Source organism: Venturia canescens, chromosome 11 (assembly GCF_019457755.1).
Source record: "Venturia canescens isolate UGA chromosome 11, ASM1945775v1, whole genome shotgun sequence".
NCBI lineage: Eukaryota > Metazoa > Arthropoda > Insecta > Hymenoptera > Ichneumonidae > Venturia > Venturia canescens.
The window spans coordinates 4992760-5014617 of record NC_057431.1 but is presented as its reverse complement, the minus strand read 5'-3'; the positions used below and the strand labels follow the sequence as shown (position 1 = coordinate 5014617).

General features: G+C 44.8%; 3 protein-coding genes across 4 annotated transcripts in view; 1 reads left to right on the top strand and 2 right to left on the bottom strand.

The window, feature by feature from the left end:
- The window catches only part of Cdk4 (Cyclin-dependent kinase 4), a 28503-nt gene extending 8890 nt beyond the window's left edge, over window positions 1-19613 (bottom strand). Inside the window, exon 1 of the mRNA XM_043432854.1 lies at window positions 19186-19613. The gene's annotated coding sequence lies outside the window, so the exon portion shown is untranslated. The remainder of the gene's footprint in view (window positions 1-19185) is intronic.
- Window positions 3817-14953, top strand: pwn (pawn). Of its 2 annotated transcripts, none has more exons than XM_043432831.1 (13): window positions 3817-3930; window positions 8186-8504; window positions 8786-9127; window positions 9217-9473; window positions 9790-10845; window positions 10925-11123; window positions 11369-11735; window positions 11901-12171; window positions 12263-12605; window positions 12915-12997; window positions 13128-13252; window positions 13407-13652; window positions 13935-14953. In XM_043432831.1, the coding sequence occupies exons 1-13, from the start codon at window positions 3876-3878 to the stop codon at window positions 14049-14051; spliced, it is 3780 nt and encodes a 1259-aa protein (XP_043288766.1). In that variant the 5' UTR covers window positions 3817-3875; the 3' UTR covers window positions 14052-14953. The 2 variants fall into 2 exon arrangements, with proteins under 2 accessions (XP_043288766.1, XP_043288768.1); XM_043432833.1 differs by lacking the exon at window positions 3817-3930 and adding an exon at window positions 7351-7610.
- LOC122418559 (protein N-terminal glutamine amidohydrolase-like) lies at window positions 14503-21729 on the bottom strand. The gene is made up of 5 exons (XM_043432864.1): window positions 21224-21729; window positions 20784-20945; window positions 18170-18323; window positions 17369-17639; window positions 14503-16995 (listed from the first exon to the last, which is right to left on the bottom strand). The coding sequence occupies exons 1-5, from the start codon at window positions 21328-21330 to the stop codon at window positions 16844-16846; spliced, it is 846 nt and encodes a 281-aa protein (XP_043288799.1). The 5' UTR covers window positions 21331-21729; the 3' UTR covers window positions 14503-16843.
- Between the last annotated feature and the right edge of the window lie 129 nt (window positions 21730-21858).

The following is a 21858-nucleotide window of genomic DNA, read 5'->3' as shown; positions in this document are numbered from 1 at the left end:
TTCACTCCGGTCCAGTCATCTGATTTCGCTGCAAAAATCCCGTCACGAGCGAGTCATTGAGTGATTCTACTTCGGACAATCAATTTAATTACGAAAAATAATCGTTTTGGGAGGAGCAACGTGAAAACGACACTTCGTCAGATCCATTCGATGAGTTTTGTGTAGGCTTTGTCGCGATCGATGAATTTTGACATGGAATTTTACTAAATTCTTGTCAACGTCGGAAGAAAAAAATGGGGAAAATCGACACGCGCCTGAATCCGTATATACATAGATATTTGTGTGCATAGTTGGACGTTCCGTTATAGAGCGAGAAGGAAACAACGAGAGCCGAGCTACTTCTGGACTTGAAGAACAAACAACTTTTTCGGCTCCCTAAATTCCGATCTCGAAAGGGCTTTTTTCAGGTCGAATAAACAGAATAAACAGGTATTTCGACACATTCGTGTCTTTCGTTACGATCGAAAAATGTCGATTTGTAAATAACCGTCGAAATAAACAAACTCGAACCACGTGCTCCATTGTTTGTGTTTTTTTTTCAATCCAACATTTTTAAGGGTCCGTAAAAATTCATTTTGTTGATCTCGCGACGAAAAGTAGACGTCCGACTGGTTTTTGCTCAATTCAGGGCCCTCCCCACCCCCTGGGGCGTTTTGCTTTTGTACCGCCCGAAAAATGGGCACGGGGGAACAGAAGAAGGAAGCGTGTAACGCGAGACACATCGCGTTGCGAGTGCGTCCGATTTTTCTTCTCTTTTCACAGGATCAAAGGCCCATAACCTGTTTTTTTTCCTTCATACGAATCGCTCGAAATTGAATCGACAATTTTCTTGCTTCTCAATCCAGAATTCGACCGTCGGCAAGGTAAGAAACTCGGCGCTCTCTGCGTTACCGGCCGTCGGTAAAAGCGGGCTGCATTATCGACGGACGGTGCGCCGCTTTAATCTTCGAGATTTGAAAAAAATAAAAAACGTTCCGAAAACAATCTTGTCTCCGCGATTTTACATTTTTTTGCTTCCGCAAGTACACCGTCAACGAAAATTATATTCATTTTCTGGCAACGCGACTGACGAAGGTTTTGAGATTATATGGCTCGAGACAGATTTTCAGTAATTTTCGATTCGTTGCAACTTTGCCACGGGACTACAAATAATTAAGGAAGTTCAAGCGACATGTATAGGATATCATACGAAAAATACATTTGATTTTATTATTCCAAGTAAGCGAATTGAAAATTAGCGCGAATCTTGTTGAACAGCGCTTAAATATGTGTGAAAAATTTGGAGAGGTCTCACCGCCTGGTAATCACGACATTCGTTAACGAAAAAATGACAGGTTAAACATGGCCTCTTATGGAAGTTTTAAAAAAATAGCGAACTTCAATAATAAATATCTCAATTTCGAGACGGTGGATAATCGGCATATTCCGCCAGAAGTTTTACTGTCTTAATGTTTCTGTTGAAAAAATTGAATTGTGCAAAGTTGGAAAATAATTTATCCGTAAGATACGCTTGAACTTGCTTAATACGCTCGAGCGACGTTATTCAATGTGAAGCGTAGTGAGTGCACACCTTTCTCGATAAAATGCTGACTGGAATGCATTCCAGTCGAAGCAGCCCCGAGAGCAGATCTTGAGAATAACCTTCGCAGCGTCTTTGCGGTCGTGCTAATGGATCTCGCGTAGAAAAAGCCTTTCTGACCTGAGCTCGCGAGCGCCCTTTAGCCGCAGGTCTTTATATTTTTATCCCGAACATTCCTCGTCACCGGACAATGAAAAAACAAAAGTTTTCATAGAAAAACGAGAAAAATAATGAAATCCAACGGCCGAGCAACGTTATTTTTGAGGATGCAAATGACTTTTCGCTGTTCACCGTCCAACCGGCAACGTCAAGCGAAACGATCCATGCGCGCGCGTATTTACGCTCGGCTGTGCGTGGATAACGCTTTTTCCTTCTTATTCCCTTCGACTCTCTCAATAATTAATAAGACTTCGGACGTACGCGCATACTAATATGCAGAAAAAAATGGCTGTCGAAAGCTCCGCGTTATTTTTATGCCCCAACCCAGCGAGATGGAACTTTGTGCAAGAACGAAAAGGAGCCCGCAGAAAAAGCCGGAAAAAACTAACCTCGAAATCCCAAGTTCACCTCAAAACCAAACTCAAAACATTTCGCCTCCTAACCTCACACTAAACCATTTAAAATGTCCACCCGACTCTGCGGGGAACGTCACAAAATATAAAAGCCCTCAACGAACCACTCTAAAGGCCTTTCTCAGCTCTCAACACACCGGCAAAGTACAGTTCGCCTCAAAACTACTTCAGGCGTTTCTTTCCACTCGCTCTTTGATCACTGCATTTTGAACTCGTTCTCAAGATACTGCTCGACAAGTGGCTATGGGAACCTGTATAAATTGTTGTGCAAGGATTTTCCGTGCTCAGGTATGCTCCAGGGGTCGAGTCAAGAGTCGATTATAGTATTTAGTACAGTAAAAGCCTTGGACTTGACAGGGGGAATAACAGTAGGTAAGGTAGGGAGACTCGTCCCAGTCGAATAAAGTATATTCTTGTGTGTATACGTATATATGCGTGTAAGACAATGTTGAGCCTGGGACAGGCCTGCGAGGCGGAGCGCCAAACCGGGAGAAGCTCGTACGTCCGTGTTACATTGGTTCGCGTGTGTGCCCGTCTCTTCGGTGTGTGTGACCGTCTTCGGCATCGGCGACGACCAGTCCAGAGTGAACGACCGCCGCGCCAAGTTCGAGGTTCCACCGTTTACGATTGTTTTATTCGATTCGAAGATTCGATTTATATTTTGAAATTTTATTTGAGCTGAAAGAAAAAGTTGTGACTGCGACGGGGGTGAGTCGAAATCGGACAAGTGGGTGAATATTATTGTCGCGATTCTTTTACTGTCGCACGTCCACCTGTTTCGAAGTGTGTTAAAAAACGTCAAGAAAATTTCGATCTGACGGTGGGGGAATGTTCGCGCGGCCGATTTGAGGCCAAAGGACTGTTTTGTTTTGTGAATTTCGAAAATTTGGGGGTGGGAGGATGAAAAAATTGTACGACTTCGTCCAGCAGGGCCCGGGATCGGAGGCCTGAATTGAAATCCTCGTTACGAAAGTGCTTTTGCGGGAGCGGAGCGCGAGCTTTTGAAAAACTGGCGAGTTTGGAAGCGAGAAAAAACGTTACGTCGAAATCAAAGCTGCGGAAAAAAATTGGTCGCGCGAGGAGAGAGGGGGGGGGGGGGAATATTGTCGGTGCCGAAAAATCGAGTGTAGTCGACTCGATAAGTGGGTCATCCGGTCCGAGAGAGCTCGCTCGTGAGCGGGCCGCGAGTGCGAGAGAGATCAAAAATACGGCGTTGGGCCCGAGGCCCCGTGACCGAACGAAAGTCCGGGGAGGGGAAGAGCCGCGCGCGCCGAGCGCGGAGGGGGCGAGAAAGCCGAGAAAATAAAAAGAAAATAAGACAAAAAGAGAAAAACTACGTGACGAAGCAGTCGGTGCAAGCAAAAAAAGACCGATCTCGAGGAACTGAGCAAGAAAAAAATGGCGACCGCTCGCTCGACGGTGGGCAAACTTCCTCGCGGTGGCGTCTACCGACCACGCTTTTGCCACTGCTGACGCCGCGGGTCCTGTCCGAGGACACCAAAATGGCCGCTACTGGCTGAGTTCCAAAATTCCCCATTTTTTCTCCCTCTTTTTCATCGACTTTTATCCTCACCGTTCACTCCGGATTTACGGGAAACTACGAATTCGCGTGACCGGGGATTCGAACACGTGGATCGACCCCCAGTGACAGGTTCCAAGTGAAATTTCAGTGCTTCGATTTTATTTCAATATTTTCATCCCTTGTTTTTTCCCCCCCGAAGAAGATGACACGCCGCCATTTTATCCCGGCGTTTCTGCTCCTCGCCATCCATCCTTTTGGTAAGAATTCAGTTTTTTTTCCATTTTACACTAAAAATTGATCGGGATTCCGAAAAAAAATTTTTACCCATCCAAATATTGAAATTCTTCGTTAAAATTATTGCACCGCCGTTTTCTCCGGAGATTTCGATGCTTCCGGCCTCCGAACAGGCGATGTCACTCGAATTCCTTCCGGCACTAAGCCTCCACGTCGAACTTCATTTTTCCGGGCCTTTTTTTATCGCCAATCATGAGCTTCGCCACTCGGGCCATTAATTTCGTTATTTTTACCAAAAAGGCACGAAACCGACGAAAAAATATCGACGAACCGATCATTTTTCATCTCCCACAAAATTCGTAAATTACGCAACGCGTCGACATCCGGTTTCGTTGGGAAATAACGCGAACGTCATTTCTTCGGAAAAAGTCACTTTCTACACGGATGTCTCGGAAACAAAAAGCATTCGAAAGCGGAGGTGTTGCCAAATGGGAATCGTGATTCACCTCGATGACGAGGACGAAGAAACGAGAGTGACGGATTCCCTCGAGCACGGAAAGTTCGATTTGAAAATTTTTTTCCGAAAAAACAGTCGAAAATTGAATTAAAACGATTTTTATCAATCGCAATGGTCGAGAATCGGGTTGAAAGAATTCGAGTGCATTTCAAACGTCAGAAACCGTCGCAGAGCTCGCCGGTGCAAAATAAAAAATGCTCGACCCGAGCCCGCATTCGTGGAATGGAAACTTTTCATTTTTATCTGTGCCCAAAAGTCTGACAATCGCGGCGAGTCGAATTCGTCACGTTTCCGGGATTGCGAAACTGGAAATCGGATTGTTCGTCCCCCTGGGGAAAGACGCTTCGGGGAACCCCCTTAAAAAGGGGGGGAGGAACGTAAATATACAGATGTACGAAAGACGCGAGCGGTTTCGTCATTCGACTTTCGCCTAACCGCGAGCACAGCCGAGAAAGTGTCACGAAATCGTTGTGCGCAATCCGCGCTTTTTGACTCGCCAGGAAAATCCTATCCGGCTTTATTTTCTTCGAGAAAACAAAAATTTTTATTCCCCTTTCCCTCTCCCAAGTCGAACGACAAAATTTGTACCCGAGTTACGATTATTTTCGTTTTTTTTTCTATAAACGATGCAATCTCGGTAAGCAAGCTTAAGAAAACCGAATTTGTAACCCCTTAAAAAATATATTTTCAATAAAAAACTCATTTGACCATGTTTTTTTCAAACCCGTCGAGCCAGTGCGCCAAACGATGGAAAAGCGATGGGAAATGCCCACGAAACGCTTCCCGGGAGCGAAACAACGAGTTAAAGTCCAAACCCCTTAAAATCGAGGATTCCGGCGACCGGAATCGAACGAGCAATCGAATAATCGTAACATCGAAGGCGCCTTACGAGAATGAAAAAGAAATAAGTCGTTCGGGTCTCTCAAGCGAGTTTAAAGAATAAATATTGGGCAAGGAATGAGGGAGAGAGAAAGAGAGAAAATAAAATACCGTTAAGTCTGCCGTTACCGCCTCGAGAGGGAGAGACGCGTTCCCGGCTGCCGCAGCGTTGCTGTACGATGCTCGGTGATACGCGAGCATGTGTGCGCGCCGCGCCGCGAGTAAATTTCTCCATCTCCATTTCTTCTTCTCTCTCTCTCATCTTCGTTCTTCTCCCTCCCGAGAAAGAGGTATTGCGTGCGTGTGGCGCGCAGCAGTTCACGTATGACGTTTGATCGTGCCCTGGGGGCTCAAAGATCCGTTTGTACAAATATCTATATCTATACGCGTCGACACGGATGGGACGGCGAAAGGTCAGAGACGAGGACCGGCGTGGAAAGAATGTGCTTGGCATTGAAATCTCTTGGCAGGACAATCTACGTCGTGGAATTCCTTTCGGGGGGGGACGCACCACCGCGGGGGGAGACGGTCAAACTTTTTCGAAGCAACATTTTTTCATGGGCGTATTAATGAATGAGCACTGAAAATGGCACTTTTTAATGGGACTTGAAACGGGATTGATCGGGGACACTGAAAATGGCAGTTTACTGAAAAGTCGAAACGGCTGTCAAAATCGGGACGGAAAACGTCGATTCGGCGCTGGAATTGTCTGCATTGCCGAATGGACTGAAAACCGATAAAAAAATTCATTTCTTTTTGTCTTACCAAAGTGGAAAGTAACCGTGTGTATGGAAAAGCTCGCACTCGGCATTCTTTTTGTAGGTTAGCGCTGCGCGGGCACTCGCGGTACAATCGAGAACGCAAGGACGAGAGAGATAAACGAGAATAGTTTCTCGTTCGTGCACGCGGTGTTGAGGGAGACGGCAATTATTCAGCGCAGCTCGCGAAATCGCGTCGTTCATATACCGCAAGCGTTAATTAGTAATTAGTGAGGAATCGGTGAATAACGCGGATTTAACGAGCGAAGCAAAATGCCTCCCCATTACTTACGAGATTGCACACGTTACTTTTTTCTCGGCCGCTTTTTTTTTTGCGATATTTCTTCGATGCACTGTGGCTGAGAAAGAAAAAACCGATTTGGCCGACACAGTGGCCTGGGGACGCGAGAAAATATGGAAAACCGTTAAATTCCTTGGTGGATCGTAGACAAAATAACATTCTTTGGTTATGTGACACGAGACTGTGAAATCACATTTTTCCATGTTTTACCGTTAGGTGGCGCCATCTTGGCAGCATTATCTCGAAATGCATGGCATTAGTTGTTTTTAGTACGGTTTCCGTCTTGTTTTTTTTGTTTTCGGGTTTTCGATATTTTCATTCGGCAAACTTGCGCGCCCATCGAAAAGTCCCCTCGTCGAACTTTCGAGCGCACTCCCCCCACTTTTTCTCGCACAAAAACAATAGAATTCGAAAAATTAACGGAGTTGTGCGCGGGACGAGCCCATGACGTCAACAGAACCCGCAATCATTCTAAAACTTTATTTCTCGCGTGTCTTGTATTGTCGCGTAAATATACCGCAGCGCGCACCTGTGCGGAGGACGGTTGAGTGCGAAAAGTGGGAGGGGGGTGTAGCCCAGACGCACTCAGACGCAGCGCGGCGCGTCGTGGTTCATTCGTCGCGCGACGGTCGCGCGACGAGCATCGCTTCCCTAGAAACTTCGCTCTAAAATACTTTCCCCCTAAAATTTGGCACGCAACAAACTCGGACTCAACTTTCACTAGATTTTATTTCATTTTTCGATGCTCCAGCTCTCCCCGGTTGGAAAACCAGCCCATTGTTGTCTCGCTCGACGTGACTTCTCGAGAATCACAAAATTTCCGCCGAGCTCATTATGCACGCTCGGCGCACACGGACTCCGCGGACATATCGCGTTGTTTATCTTTCCAGCTGCCCCCGCCGTCGCTATATACCGACGTGAAAAAAATGTAAATAAAACCGAGTATCCAGTTCTCCTGAATTCGTTCTGCCCGATCGAACACCGGCTCGCTCACTGCACCCGAAGCACGATTTATTCTCGCGAGTATCTCTTACTAAACGTCTCAACAAACATTCCCCTTTTTTCCCCCCTGCGATTCCTTCGTATGACATTCCCCGCGGAGCGTGCTCGCAAGAAAATCGAGCGACAATTCTACGAGGCTCTCGCACGTATAGAAGTGCAGTGACCTTCTCGATCGCTGCTCCATCGCGCAGGGCGTGCCATATATGCGTCCAAGATCACCGACGAGAATACCGAGCACCTTTCGAAGTACGTGAGACTCGTATAAACGGTTTCTGCGATCCTCTAGTCTTATCGTCCACTCTACCTACACGCACACACGTAAATACGAACACACACTGCGACGACCGTCGCCGGAGAATCCGACGCCAGCAGCTCGCGCCTTTATTCCAAGAATTCCCGAAACTCTATTATCCCGGAAAGTTCGTAGTTTCCTAAATAAAAACTTTGCATGAATATATAATGAAATTATATTGATTTTATAAAATCGATGTTCAAACTTTTTCAAAAAAATTGAATTCATTCGACGTTTCGATTTCTTGACCAAAAATTCGTTTTTCTGAGGCGAGAATCGATCGCTAGTGACACGGAGAACGCGCGCCATTTTTTCTCAGGAGGGCTGACGAGAAAGTACCATTTTCTCCCGACAGAGGGAGCAGCGAGACCGGATTCCTCGTCTTTGTTGTTTACACTCCGGCGGTTGTAACGAGCGTTGTTTTTGAACGAATCGACGACGGAAATTCGGATCGTTTGATAATAAAAATGAGTAGGGAATAAAATCGAACGACAATTTGATGAAAAATTCTGCGAAATTATTGTTGCAGGAACATCGTCGATACAGAACGATCCGACGCCGCTGAGATCGTCCGACGAGACGGTTCTGAGTGCCAGTTCTTATTCCGGCCCTCTCAAAACTTCTGCTGACGAAAGAGTCGAGGGTGTTTCACATTTTCGGACGTTTCAACCTACGATCCAGCTCCAAACGTCCCGGAGCGTCGAAACCAGCCACGACAACGATTACGAGACTTTCGCCTTTAAGGTTACCAACCCCGACGAATCTTCCCTCGATTCGCTAACCTCTTCGAAACACGTCGAACATTTCGATGGCAACAACATCGAAGTCAAGCCCGGTGAATATTACAGGTAATGATTATTCCAATTTATTTTCCGATTAGCCAAAAAATATTCAGATAAAGTGATTTAAAAAATCAGAAAACACCAAAAAAAACCGATAAAATTTGTTTTAGGTTAAAAAAGTCGTTGGCAAAATGGCGGAAGCTTTTTCACTGCTCACGACCGACCCGACTAATTTCCGATCGACAGATTGTCAAAAAATAACACCAAAAAGCAAAAAATAATTCTAAAAACGAAAAAAAAAACGATTTCACTCGAAAAATTGATAAAAAAAAATGACTTCGTTTCAGAATAACGCCGACACGGAGCGATGAGATTTCGGGGGAAGGGCAGGGGGCTCCGCAGGGACGAGGTCCCTCGTCGGAGCCCCGTCAGCCGTTCGGTACGACTCGGGACGAAGCAGGTCGTCACCCGGGTTCGAATCCCGCGACGCGAAGAGGTCGGCAGGAAGGTCCGAGGATTTATAAGGAGGATTCGTCCCCTCCGATTTTGCAGACGGTCGCGCTAGGCACGAACCGTCAAGCGAACCCCGACATCCAGGACATCATAACCGGGATCGTTAAATTGCTGAATGGGAACGTGAACGTTGCAGCGAACACCGTCAGGCCCCACAAGCCCGTCCAGGCGACGAGGTGACTCGGTTTTTCCTGGAATTTACAAAATTTTCATAACTTTTCTTTCACTTTTATCAATTTTTCAACATTTTTTTCGGTTTTTTCAGAATAAACAATCGGGGCCCGCCAAGAATCTCAGATTTGCCGCCACTGCCGCCAGATTTCGACACGCCGGGGATGAACCCACCCCCTCCCCCGGCCCCGGACCGACCGTATCCGTTCGAGAAGCCCCCCGCGCCGGACAGACCCTCGATCAATCAACTTCCACCGGAAAGACCCATCCGACCTTTCATCGGTGCTGGATCCATCAGCGAAGGGCTTGTGCCCCAGGGAAATCGACCTTGGAACCGGCCCTACAGACCGGGTAACGTGAAACAGCAGTTTTCGCTTACCCGGGCGCGGGAAACTCTCCGAGACCTGTTTTCCGACGTTAATTTCATTTTTTATCTTCCTCTCGGCGGGCTCGTTCGGCTGAGTTTGCAGCTGCGCTCTCGCCGCCTTGTCATTAAATTTTTCTCAATTTTCCCCGTCCCTCCGGATCGCTTGATTGGGTTCGGAGCGAAACTGCTGGCCGTCGGTCGATTTGTTCGAATTTTTTACGACCTCGGGAGTCTTTCCGTCCGTTTGAACGGGAGAAAAGACTTTTAGGATTTCTTTTAAAGGAATTTTTCGTTGTGCAGGTGGCACGAGACGTCCGATACCAGCCTACAAGCCCATGCCGCCGCAGGACATAAATTTCTACGAGAACGAATCGAGCCCCTCGGAGAAACCGCCCCGGCCGAGTTCCCAGAAGCCGAGTTATCCGAGCTCGTCGGAGAGCCACGAGAACGCGGAGATTCCGAGTTACGCGAGCACTCCGGAGCGTCCGGAGGGCCCTGCGACGACGAATTCGGAAGAGGAAGTTACCAGGAAGCCTCCGAAGTACAGACCCCCGATGAAGGGGGAAAAAGTGGTGGCCGAGAACACCCTGATACTCGGCTCCGATCCGAAACCAATTCCCATACCGAATCACAGCAGCGAAGACGACGAGAACGAGCCCCGGCCGTCCGCGGTCGCGCCGCGACCCTCACCGCCCCCGAGGCTCGACCAGGGCCCCGGGAACGCAACGATCTCGAGCCCCAAGACCCAGGAAACGTCGGAGAAAAACGTGCCACTCAAGACTACTGAAAAAAAATCTTCGCCCACTGCCAAATCAACGGACACCGCAACTCCCCCGGAATCTTCGACCTCCCGGACGATGACGACCTTGAAAATAGAGACCAGCTCTTCCGTCAATGTCATCGAACCTACAGGGACGATTGCCATCCAAGAAACGCGAACGAAGAATCGACCCCCCCTCGAGGACAGTCCCAGCAAAACTTCTCCCTCGAGCGCCACCCCTGGCACCTCGCCCCTCGACCTTGAACCCAGCAGACCCTCGTTGGAAGACACCAAAAGCACGTTCACTTCCACCCAGTCTCTCGCTTCTTCCCTTCCCCCCAAAACTTCCTCTCACACGATCAAAAGCACTCACACCCCACACTCGAAACCGAGCGAAACTCGCGTGGCCAAACCCCAGGCAACCGAGCGGTATTCCTATCGACCCAGACCCGGAATCGTCCTCGATGACACTCTCGATTACACCGGAAATCAAGGCCTCGTAACTCAGAGACCCTACGCACCCCCGCGGCATCCACAAATCGGGGATATCTTCGACGTCACGGTTTCGGCGATCCAAGGACCTGGTGGCGGAGCCGGTAAGCGCATCGTCTTCTTCTCGTACATTCAACTTTTTAATCACTGATTAATCCTCGAATCATGAATTTTTCGCACCAGGCGAGAGCGTCAGAGTTCCCGTAAACGTGCCTACCGACGTGATCCTGACGAGCGCCGTCGAGGGTCAAGGCTTCGTCAGCATCGATGGCAAACGGACTTATCTCAATCTCTTTGACAACACGGATCAAGCGAGCTCCCCGAGCAACGTCGCGCAGCCACAACCTACGAGAACTCAGGCTCCACCCATCGTTGGAACTGGGTCAGTTAAAAAACAACGAAATTCGATTCAATTCGTAGACTCGAGTTTAAAAATATGTAGAAAACGGACGAATAATCGTAGAGCGAAAAATCAGGGGTCATTTTGGAGGGAATTTTGTTAGGAAAGCACTGAGCACCTGCTGGGTCTCCCAGACCCACTGGTTCGCGAGTTATGAGCCTTGGAATGGAGCTATGCATCAAATTTTTTTCTGCATCTGAACTTTTTCCTTGTTCTTCTCAACCAAGGTTCGCCGTGCCACAACCCGACGTGACTTCGGTCTCGCCACGTCCAAATGGAGGACCGAGACGACCGACTTTCCATCGTCGACCCACCCAGCCACCGGTGAGGATAGACACTTGCATCGTCGGCGATACCAGCACCTGCGACGCCAGTCAACACGAGGCTTGCGCCACCGTCCAAGGAGTTTCTGCGTGTCACTGTAAACCTGGATACGCGAGACTCCTCCATACTCTACCGTGCAAAAAAGTCGTCAGCATCGTCGTCTCCATCAGAGTTGATCGAATTTACGACTGGAAAGTCCTCTGGGATCATACCCTCGCTGACAAGGACTCGGAATCCTATCAGACCGTCGCCTACGAGGCTAATCGAGCGGTAACTTTTTATATTTACCATTTATTTTTGAAGCCTGGTCCGAAACGTCAAAAAATTGGATTTTTTGTCCCTCAGTGTTTGCTCTTCACCTTGAAGCGTTTCCAATAATTTTTCAGCTCCGAAACTGCGAAGGAAAATTTAATAATCGTCGTACTTTGTTTCAAGATCGAATCTGCCATGTCGATGACACCGTTTTCGGACGAGTACATGGGCTCTTTGATAAACAGCATTTACCAGGGCGACGTGAGCCAAGGACAGGGTGGAGTTTTCGTCAATGCAACTTTGAAATTGACTTATGAGCCGAGAACCGCGAGGCCCTCGCTGGCCGGCGAACTTCAACGACATTTACTCGGCGTTATTCATAGGAGAAATAATAACATTGGCAACAGTGCAGTTTACGTCGATAGTCCTCCAGGCTCGATCTCCAATTTGCAGGGTAAAATTAGTTCTCAGTCGACCATTCATCAATTTCGCAGCACGAATTTTCGTGGCTTATTAAATTCTCATTAAAATCGAATATTTTACAGACTTGGACGAATGCGCCTCGACCGAATTGAACGACTGCCATTCCTCAGCAAAGTGCATAAACACCTGGGGCGCTTTCAACTGCGTTTGCAGTCCGGGTTTCAAGGACCCTCACAAGGACGAGCCGAACGAGGCTGGCCGGAGCTGTTTATCGTGCCCGTCGAGCCACTGCAACAATCGAGGAACGTGCTCCTATCAGGCCAATCAAATGCAATGCTCGTGCACAGGAAATTATTACGGTGCACAGTGCGAAGTCGACGGCGAAGTTTTGGGCGTCGCTATCGGAGCTTCTGTCGCTGCGCTCATCATCATTGTTTTGACCCTCGTCTGTCTCGTTATGTGGAGGTACTCGGATCGTTTCTACAGAATTTTCTTCCCCCGGTTTCATCGTTTTAACGATTTTTATACGAATTTGACACGATTTTTTCTGCTCCCCAAATTCCCATGGCCAATTCGTTGAATAACTGTGAAAAATAATGCATTCGTAACGGTCTCAACTCCTTTCTTCTTTCATCCTCACGCTTTATTCTCTCATATTATTTTCCTTTCTCTCCCCCCGGCCCCGAGCGCGCGAGCTTTCCAAGCGATTAAACGCCAATCTTGCACACAATCTTCATTCACGCACGCAACCGTTTTTCTTTTTTTCTCTCACAGTCGCAGATGGTCACGTGAGCAGAAGGCCGTCGGCTCACCCGTTTACGGGTACATGCAGGGCGGAATACCTGGAACTTTGCCGGGTAAGCAACGTTTTTTTATCACTTTTATTTTTATTATCATTTTATCGTCTTCACCGCGCTCCTTAAGGCTGGCTTTATCGAAATTTTCGCAATTTTCTCTAGAAAAATTTATTTAAAAATGTGGTTTCAGGCACTTTGGCACGGGTCGGCTCGGTAGGAACTTTGGCTTCCGTCAAGCAAGGGCCACCGACGAATTTGCCACCTTACATGTGGGCTCACATCAACGATCACATGGCCACTGCGAACGTTTACGCGGTGAGACGGTTTTCTCGACAGGATTATTCGTTTTTTTTTTTTTTTTCAATATTTTTCAAATTTTTTCGTCGATTTTGTCACCAAGGTCGAAACAAACGAGCGCTTGAAGTCGGGAATTTGATTTGTTTTTTTTTTTTTTTTTTTCTATTTCAAGACTGAACCAATGGGGCCGACGAGACCGAGTTCTGCGATGTTCGGATATCCAACGATGAGCATGCACGGCACTTTGAGGCCGGTGCCTCTGCCCCGGCTCCAGGCGCCCCCGAGGCCTCGACAAAGGCACAATCAGCCGGAACCGGATAGCTCGGATTCCGAGCCACAGGACAAAGATCGCGCTGATTTGATCCCCCAGAACAGCGGATTTCACGTACCTCGACCTAAATCCCGATCTTCGTTAGCGGTAGCAAAGCAAACATTTATTCGTTTTATTCCATTCAGCGAATCCCATCTCGGAATAACTCGAAATTTCACATTTTAAAAGATTTTTATTCTCAAAATTCCTTCAAATTTTGCTTTTTAGCAAAGATTATTGAAATTTCAGTGATTTTAGTATTAAATATATTATTCAAATTCAGATTTTCTTGGCTCTGAAAAGCATAGGAATTTCATTAGAACAATGAAATTTTGAAAAAATTCACTTTCGACTTTTACTTATCAACGCGCGTTAAATTTTGCTCCACAGAATCAAAGCGGCATTTATTACGATGTCGAGTACGATCAGGGCGACGCGCAACATTTATCGAAGAACAATATTCCGATGTCGACTTACAGCATGGCCAGACCGTACTACAGGACGTGAGAGGAAACATCGAAGTACAAAAATGGAGATAAAGTCCCAAGTGCAAAGCAGCGAACGGAACGAAACAGTGAAAAGTGTAACTGGTTGGACGAAATTAACGTCAAGTACGACTGCGACCGCACCGATCAGATACACACACTTAGCTCAATATTTTATCGAAGAAAGAAAGACTAAAAAGCGCAGCCTTATTGTTATGTATAAATATTTCCATTATTTTTAGTAGTTAATATTATTCTTAAATTTTATACGTTCAAACTGCATCGGGATGTAACGTGAATTTTGAAGAGAAAACAATACCAACGTACTGGAATAGCGAATGTGGTGGCAGGAGAGAAGAAAAAAACTGTCAAGGAGTCAATTTCGTCTTTGGTATTATTTTTTATTCGAAATTCACGATCATGTGAGAATCTACGTGGGAATCGAGAGAGCGAGGAACAATAAAAAGAAACGATTCTCGATCATGAAGTTTTCTTTTAATATATTTTTTATTTCATAACGACGAAACGCAAAATTGCTTTCGATTCAAAGTCCACAATTCTTTTTTTTTCCTCATTTTTCTTCGTTTTTCCCTCCTTTGTAATTAGATATTTCATATATATATTTATATATTGTTTTTTCTTGTTTATTTGTTTGCGAGTTAAATACAATAAACATTTGAAGAGTCAACGCGGTCGGGTATAATCGTCCATATTTTCTGTTTTCTTTCATCTTTTTTTTCTTTCTTGTTCCTTTTATTCTTCTTTATACTTCTTGATTTTAGTTGAATTTTTTTTGGCCTCGGGACGACGAACCATAGCCCGAATGAGCAAAGCGAGATACGAGAGTAAAAAATCACATCGACGCGTATTCACGATGTTGTGCAGCTTTTTTGTTCAATCGTTATTTTCTCTTACGTTTGTACATATATTTGGTTTTTCAAGTTTTGGTTCTCGAAGCTGAGGCGTTTTATTTCGCCGTTTGACAATGATGCAAGAAAAAGACGCCGACGAATATAAAAAACATTGTATAACTAATATATTTAATATATATATATTCATATTAATATTTTATATATATATATATTTTTTTATGTATCATCGTCTAAAAGGTCGTTTTTTCCTCCCCAATACTCGAATATATCAATATATTTATGTGTGTATAATAAATATGAAATATTATAAGGTTTAAAACATTATTATTTTGAAAATACCTGTTGGTGGGTTTCTCCATTTTGTTGTTTGTGACGTATCGCTGGTTTTCAGGGCTGAGGAAATTGATTTTTTTCCAGGGTTTCTCGGGAAATATTGCACGAATTTGGGTGACACAAATAAACTGGGGGACTTTTGATCGAGAGGGTCGGACGACGAATATTTAAAATTGGAAAGTTTAAATTTCTATATTTATCTGGGACTTTTAAAAAGTTTAATGGAAGGCAAAGAGCGGATGAACGTTTTTGTGCGTAGAGCACAAGATTCTTTAGCATTATTTGGTTGCTTGTTTCGTTTGTGCGCGAGAGCCACGAGAAACGCTGCCTTGTTTAAATTTTTGTTGAATTATTTGAATTTTTATATATCCAGCAGTGGCGTTCGAACGTTGACGGGAAATTTGACTAGATCGGTACCCGAGATATGCCCGTGGTCTTACGAAAATTGGGTCCTGCACTCGGCCACTCAACCATCTTGTACGCGAGCCTCCCACGCCATTTTCTCACTTTTATATTATTTTCGATTTTTTAGAAGAAACTATAAAGAACTAAGCTCAACGAGGCGGGCAGGAAATCGAGAAATCGTATACTAACGTGATCTAAAGCAATTCTAAATTGTTATTTTTTGTTTGTTTCGTTGTCAAGGTTTCATACGAGGTTAGCTAGAAAAATATATTCGTTGACTCGACGGTCGTGTTGTTTGTCTTTCTTTCGATGTTGGATATTGGTCATTTTTGTTTGTGTCGTTTTTTGTATATTTTCAAACGATAACTCACTATTTTGTCTACGACTCGATAATTAACCTATAAAATTTGAAGTGGCTTAATACTGCCGTTTTCGTTACTTTTTTATTTCCCGTTGGCAACGTACGAACGCCAAAAAATGGAAACTCCACTGGTCGCCGGTGGCGCGATCTCGCGGGCTCGCCGAGTACAGTAAAAACGGTTTTTACATATCGAGTAAGAATTGGCAAAGGTATTTCAAAGTAGAAAGTGTAAAGTATCACAAGAATCACAATAATCGTAAGTAACAACGACTCCTTCATTTTTTTTGTCTGTTTTTCTTTTTCCTTTTTAAGTGGCGGGGAGTAAAAAACCGCGCTTATCTAGCTAGAGAGAAAGAGATAAAAAGAAATGAAGAGTTGACGCGCGGAAGGGATCCGCGCTATCAGTCTTTCGTACGGTTTATTTAGCTCGGTACGAGAGTTCGAAAAACGTTTTAAGTTTGCGGAAATATGCAAGTCGTCTCATATATTTTGATATAGGGCGAAAAAGTGCGAGAAATGAGCACGCACGAGAGAGAGAGTGAACACTTATGAAAAACGTAAACAAAATGGCGGCTACGTAGCGCCGCCAATTTGGATCGACTGTCAAAGTCTAGGGTTTTTGTTTTCTCCCTTAAACACGATTCGTCAGGAGCATGGGGGAAAATGAATCCCCCTGCGAGCTCGCTTTTCCGCCATTTTCGATGTTTCTCAATCCTTAGGCCACACGCGCACGTCGAGGAGGGATAAGGAAAGGAGTAACGACGGGAATAACGATTTCGCGTTGGCGACCGGATTTTCGCGGATATTTGACTACTGTTTTGCTTTTTTTTTCTTTGTGCCTAATTATGATTCGGCCTGTGGTTTCGTCGGCTGCGCCACCGTTGGATTGACGCTTGGTCGATAAAATCGATTCACGAGCTGCTTCAGACTCATCACTGTGCCCGATCCCGTCTCTTCGTCCATGTTGATAAACATGTCGAGATTATCCTTGCAGGCTGCAAACATCGAATGTTCATTTTTTATCGTCCTCGAATTTAAACGACTTTATTTCACTCCCCGACCTCTCCACGATCGCTCTGACGAATCAACGAGTCCGAAGGAAAGTTTACGCGGACACAAACGATGCCCAAATCGAGAGTCTTGAACGAAACTTTCCCCCCCTTCGCTCGAGTAAAAATGGAGGATTTTACGTCACAGGCCCGAAATTTGTGATTTCACTTTAAGGAGGTTCCTGCTCGGGATTTCCAAAAGCAAAGGGAAAAAACTCGATTCGAGTCTTGTGCACTCAAGTCACAGTCCCAATTTGGGGCTTCCGGGAGGGACTCGCTGATCTGTCAGAACACGGGGCTCGAAGGAACGAGAACGTACTTGATGTACAAATAGGCGGATAATCGGGGGGCGTTTTGATCCACGTGCCGTCCTCTCGTTTCATGTGTTGGCGGTTCGAGGCGAAATTCTGCAAATAAAGGGCGGCTGGCAGGAGCCGAAATCTCCTGTGATACTCGGGACGCAGAGCGTCGTCCGAGCGGAAGGTCTCGGTCGCGTATTTCCAAAAGTGCGTTGGAAAAGGCAGCGCGCTGTCGAGGTCGTACACGACGGCGCGATCGTCCGGTGCGTAAATCAATATTACGTGATAATCCTGCCATTTATCCATTTAATTACACGTTAAAAATACAGCTTACGATATTTATTTATGAAAAGGGTGCCAGTCGACAGACCGCGCGATTTCGAGGAGAAAAGTCCTCGGCGGTTTTTCTCTAGGAGGCGCCCTTCGCCCGTTGTGCGTACGCGGCGAACTGAGGCATGCGCGGGAGACGCCGGGGGGCGTGGTCAGCCGCGCGCTTCCCATTGGCCAGGGCTGATCATCCAATTATTTCATAAACGGCGCATCTTAGAGAAAAATGGCAAAGAACTATTCTCTTCGGAATTGCGCGATCTATAAACTCGCTCAACTTCAACCCTGACTTTCGCTTATTATTGAATTCAGTGGACTTTTATTCTGAACAAGTTTCAATCACCCACGCGCATTGAAGGTTTACTCATTTGTGAAACGACTCGCATTAATGTCACGCTTCCAGTCTCGTTCGCGTGATACCTTAATGCTCGCATGCTTGCGCGTGTGTGTGTGCGTGCTCGTCTCAACGTTTGTGTTTATTATAAACCACCCACCCAAACAACGAGCTTATGCTCGTCCTTTCCGGCTCGCTGACGCCACAATGGCACGCTTCTTCCGGGATTGCTGATAAAAGCAACGTGACAATGCTGCAACTCCGAGGCGTGCCTCGTCGCCACGTCCTGGCAAAGCTTCCACACGTTTTCCTCGCTGCCAATGTGTGTGCGTGAGACAAGGACAAGAAAAATACAATGAGAGGCCTACATGCGGCTATTTGATTCAACGATTTTCCCTCCGCCTGCCCGAGCTCTTTATTTCTTTCAAGAATCACGTGCTATCGCACTCCGGGACGAATGGAAAAACTGGAAAATCAATGCTCGCCGACCAAACACTTTTTTTAATTAAGTTTTTTTCACCGCAAATGCGTATTTCTGCCCTCTTTTTTTTCGTTATTCATCCTTGAGCATGACTCTCAACGATAAAATATTACTGTCGCGTGATTAACCTTCTCGCGTGCCTTTCGAATTCATTATTTATTATCAACTGTCACGATTACGTGAAATACTTATGGAATCACGATTTCTTGCCCTTTTTTCTCCTGACTCATACAAAATTCCCGCCAAAAGTTGAAAAAAAATGACCACCCCCCTTCCTAAAACTTGAGTTTCTGCCGCAAATTTTCGACTCCGCCATTTCTTACGGAAAAAAAAAATATTCGGAAGGGGAAATCGTTTCTTTCAACATGAATTGCATTTTCGATCTTTCGATCTGCGAAAAAAACGCTTGTTCATCGCTCCACCACTTTTTCTCAGGAATCGACGAAAAAAATTCATTCGAATGCAATAAATTATTGAAATGGCGTCGACGGTGCTTATCGCGCCGTCTCGCGTCCAGTTGCCGTATTTTTCCTCCCCTCTGTCCCTACAATTCATCCTACAACTTTATATCGATCCGTCGCGGGATCTGCCGCAGTATTGCAAAAAACCAAACTTTTCGATTTTTTCATCATAATGACATTGAAGATTTGAAAACTCGAAGAAAACAATGAAAAAAATGAAATATTGATTCTTACCAGTAACAACTCGTGTAAACGCAATCTGCGGCTTTCGTAAAGAGTGGTATGAGAGGCTTGGCATTGCCTGTTGTAACACGCGTGTCAACGGCCATCTTCTTTGTTTACTATTATATTTTCACTGAATATATTGGACACTTGAAAAAACTCAAATCGCGGCGCACAGTTGAAAGAGAAGAGTCGAAAAACTGATGTTAATTTTATTAAATTCTAGCACAGAAAGAAAATTGCAATTCTATTTTTTATCACGATTTGTGCTTTCTTTCGAAAGTTTCGACGCCAGTCATATTTCGAAGGGAAAGATTGCAACAATTTTTATTCGATCCTACAAAAAGTAACGCGGGGGAAACAAATGAATTGACATAAAAACAAATCAAAACCACGATCGTCCTACAACGACAAACATTATTTTGCTACTGCTCGTGCTACAACACTTGGCCGCGTGTCGAATTCTCCCCTCCACTTTTCTCACCCCCCTCCTCTTCCTTGAACGTTTCTAGGACATACCGCAAGCGCGCAAGCGTCGCATCAACGTCCAACGTCCCAACTGTTTTTTTCTTTTTTCTCTACGAATATTGTTTTTTTCTTATCGCGAAACGCTTCAAGAATGCTTGAATCGCGATTATTTCAACTAACATTTAAGTATTTATGGTTAAAAAACTTGATTGAGATTCCTCTGGCCGCATAGAACCGAAAAAATGATAATCATCCTGAGCCGTTCTGAACATCTAACAAACCTCGAATGATCAGCTGACCAATCGTTGAAACCAAAAGTTTTTTGAAATTTTTAAAATTTTTCCGACAATCCTTAACATTTCTGACAACATATAAATTCCTTTAAAGGAAATTCTCCTGCTTGAAATTTTCAATTTTATGGTCATTAGATGACTGTGTTGGAAATTCTCATCATACCGATTTCGTACTTAGATTTCTAGAAAACTTGACAGTATCAGTTGCAGCATCACAATCTCGAAAAATATAGTGTTCAAATTTTAAAGCGCTCATGAACGTTTTTTAGATTTTGGACCCATTTTGAAAACAGCAAATAAAATTGTAAGCTCGATGTACCAACTTTACGACAAAGAAAAAATGGACGGACTGTAGCAGTGTTGGGGAAGATGGGGAATGAACGACGGTGACTTTGCTTAAGTTTTTATTAGAAAATTAGAAAAACATCAGTCGCTGAATACTGAATCGGTCATACAGAACCTGCTGTTTCAGCCAGCAGTTTTAAATGTGTATTTCCGTGACTTAAAGAACAAAAAACAAATTTTATGGCATGTTAAAACATAAATAAATATGTGTACTCTTAAAACAATCGCTATTCTTTAATCCAGTTTGTAATTCAGTTTGAATTACTTCACTCCCGTTGAACCGAAGCCGTCTGCTCCCCTCTCAGTCTCATCGAGTTTCTCGACTTCTTGGAGCTCCGGATAAACGATTTTTTCACATATCAGTTGGGCAACACGGTCTCCTCGGCTTACAACAAAGTCTGACGATCCATGATTGAAAAGTATCACACCCAGTTGACCCCTAGACCGTGAATTTATTATCAGCCGTTATAAATACAAAAATTTTTGTTGACATTTTGATTTTACCTGTAGTCAGCATCGATGACGCCAGCACCAACATCGATGAAGTTTTTCCATGCAAGCCCAGAACGTGGAGCTACCCGGCCGTAGGTACCTTCGGGCACAGCAATTTGCAAATCGGTTTTAACGATTTCTTTTCCATGAGCAGGAATGACGTAGTCGTATGCGCTAAAGAGAAAAAATACCATGGAGATGAACCAATAACATTTCGAGTGGATTTTGATATTGAATGAAAAAATGTCGAAAAACGTGCGGAAAATATTAATTAAAATATTTATTCTGAATAAAAAAATTTATATAAAAATAGTCAGTTTTTAGAAATACGACGAATCGTCGAGGGATAATTCAGTGGAAAAAGTGGACAGTAATGCCAAGCCTTCATGAACTTTTTAACGAGGACGATAATTTTGAAACTGCAGAAACTCAACGAATTAAACGGTTTTTACCTGCGCAAATCGTAACCGGCAGCTTTCGCAGATCCTTTTGACGGCGAAAGCGCTTTGTCAGTCAACTTTGTGAATCTTAAAACGCAGGCCGCTCCGTTTGAAGCCATATTTTCGAAGTTTTTCTTTTATATTTGCGAACTTTAAAACCAAAAATCGATTAAAAGTAATCGAAACGAGCCGAGTGCTGAAATACAATATCTTAGTAATGGCGACAATTCCGCCAAAAACTTTGGCGCCAGTTCATGTCATGAAATTCGTACCTAGAACTAAAAACTTGTTCAAAAATCTCCACACCAGTCGATCTAGTCTACTCCACTTGGCCACAAGATGGCCTTAAGCGCCTTTTCTCGAACGATAATTTTCGAATTTTTCAAAACGAACTATAATATTCTCAAAATATTCGAAAAGTTGTTTTTTTTTTAAATTTTTTATAATAAATAAGCTGCTTATTGGCTCTAACAAGCAGTGAGCGATTTGCTACGAAAAAGTAAGCAGAATTTTGGCCACGAACCGGTATATCCGGCCTTGAATGATGAGTGGAAAGTCTGCACCGTGGTCTGCACTCACTCTTTCTACTTATCAAGGTTGACGACTGATACATGGCCGGTGACTGGGTCTTCTACCCCAGTCATCAA

What these genes read in the sequence shown, in the direction of transcription:
- pwn (XM_043432831.1), top strand. Translation starts at nt 3,876, where the DNA reads ATGACACGCCGCCATTTTATCCCGGCGTTTCTGCTCCTCGCCATCCAT. An exon ending in CCTACGAGGCTAATCGAGCG is followed by an intron (nt 11,736 to 11,900) that starts GTAACTTTTTAT and finishes CTTTGTTTCAAG; the next exon opens with ATCGAATCTGCCATGTCGAT. An exon ending in CCACTGCGAACGTTTACGCG is followed by an intron (nt 13,253 to 13,406) that starts GTGAGACGGTTT and finishes TTCTATTTCAAG; the next exon opens with ACTGAACCAATGGGGCCGAC.
- LOC122418559 (XM_043432864.1), bottom strand. Translation starts at nt 21,330, where the DNA reads ATGGCTTCAAACGGAGCGGCCTGCGTTTTAAGATTCACAAAGTTGACT. An exon ending in GCCGGTTACGATTTGCGCAG is followed by an intron (nt 20,946 to 21,223) that starts GTAAAAACCGTT and finishes TTTTCTCTTTAG; the next exon opens with CGCATACGACTACGTCATTC. An exon ending in GTCATCGATGCTGACTACAG is followed by an intron (nt 18,324 to 20,783) that starts GTAAAATCAAAA and finishes ACACATTGGCAG; the next exon opens with CGAGGAAAACGTGTGGAAGC.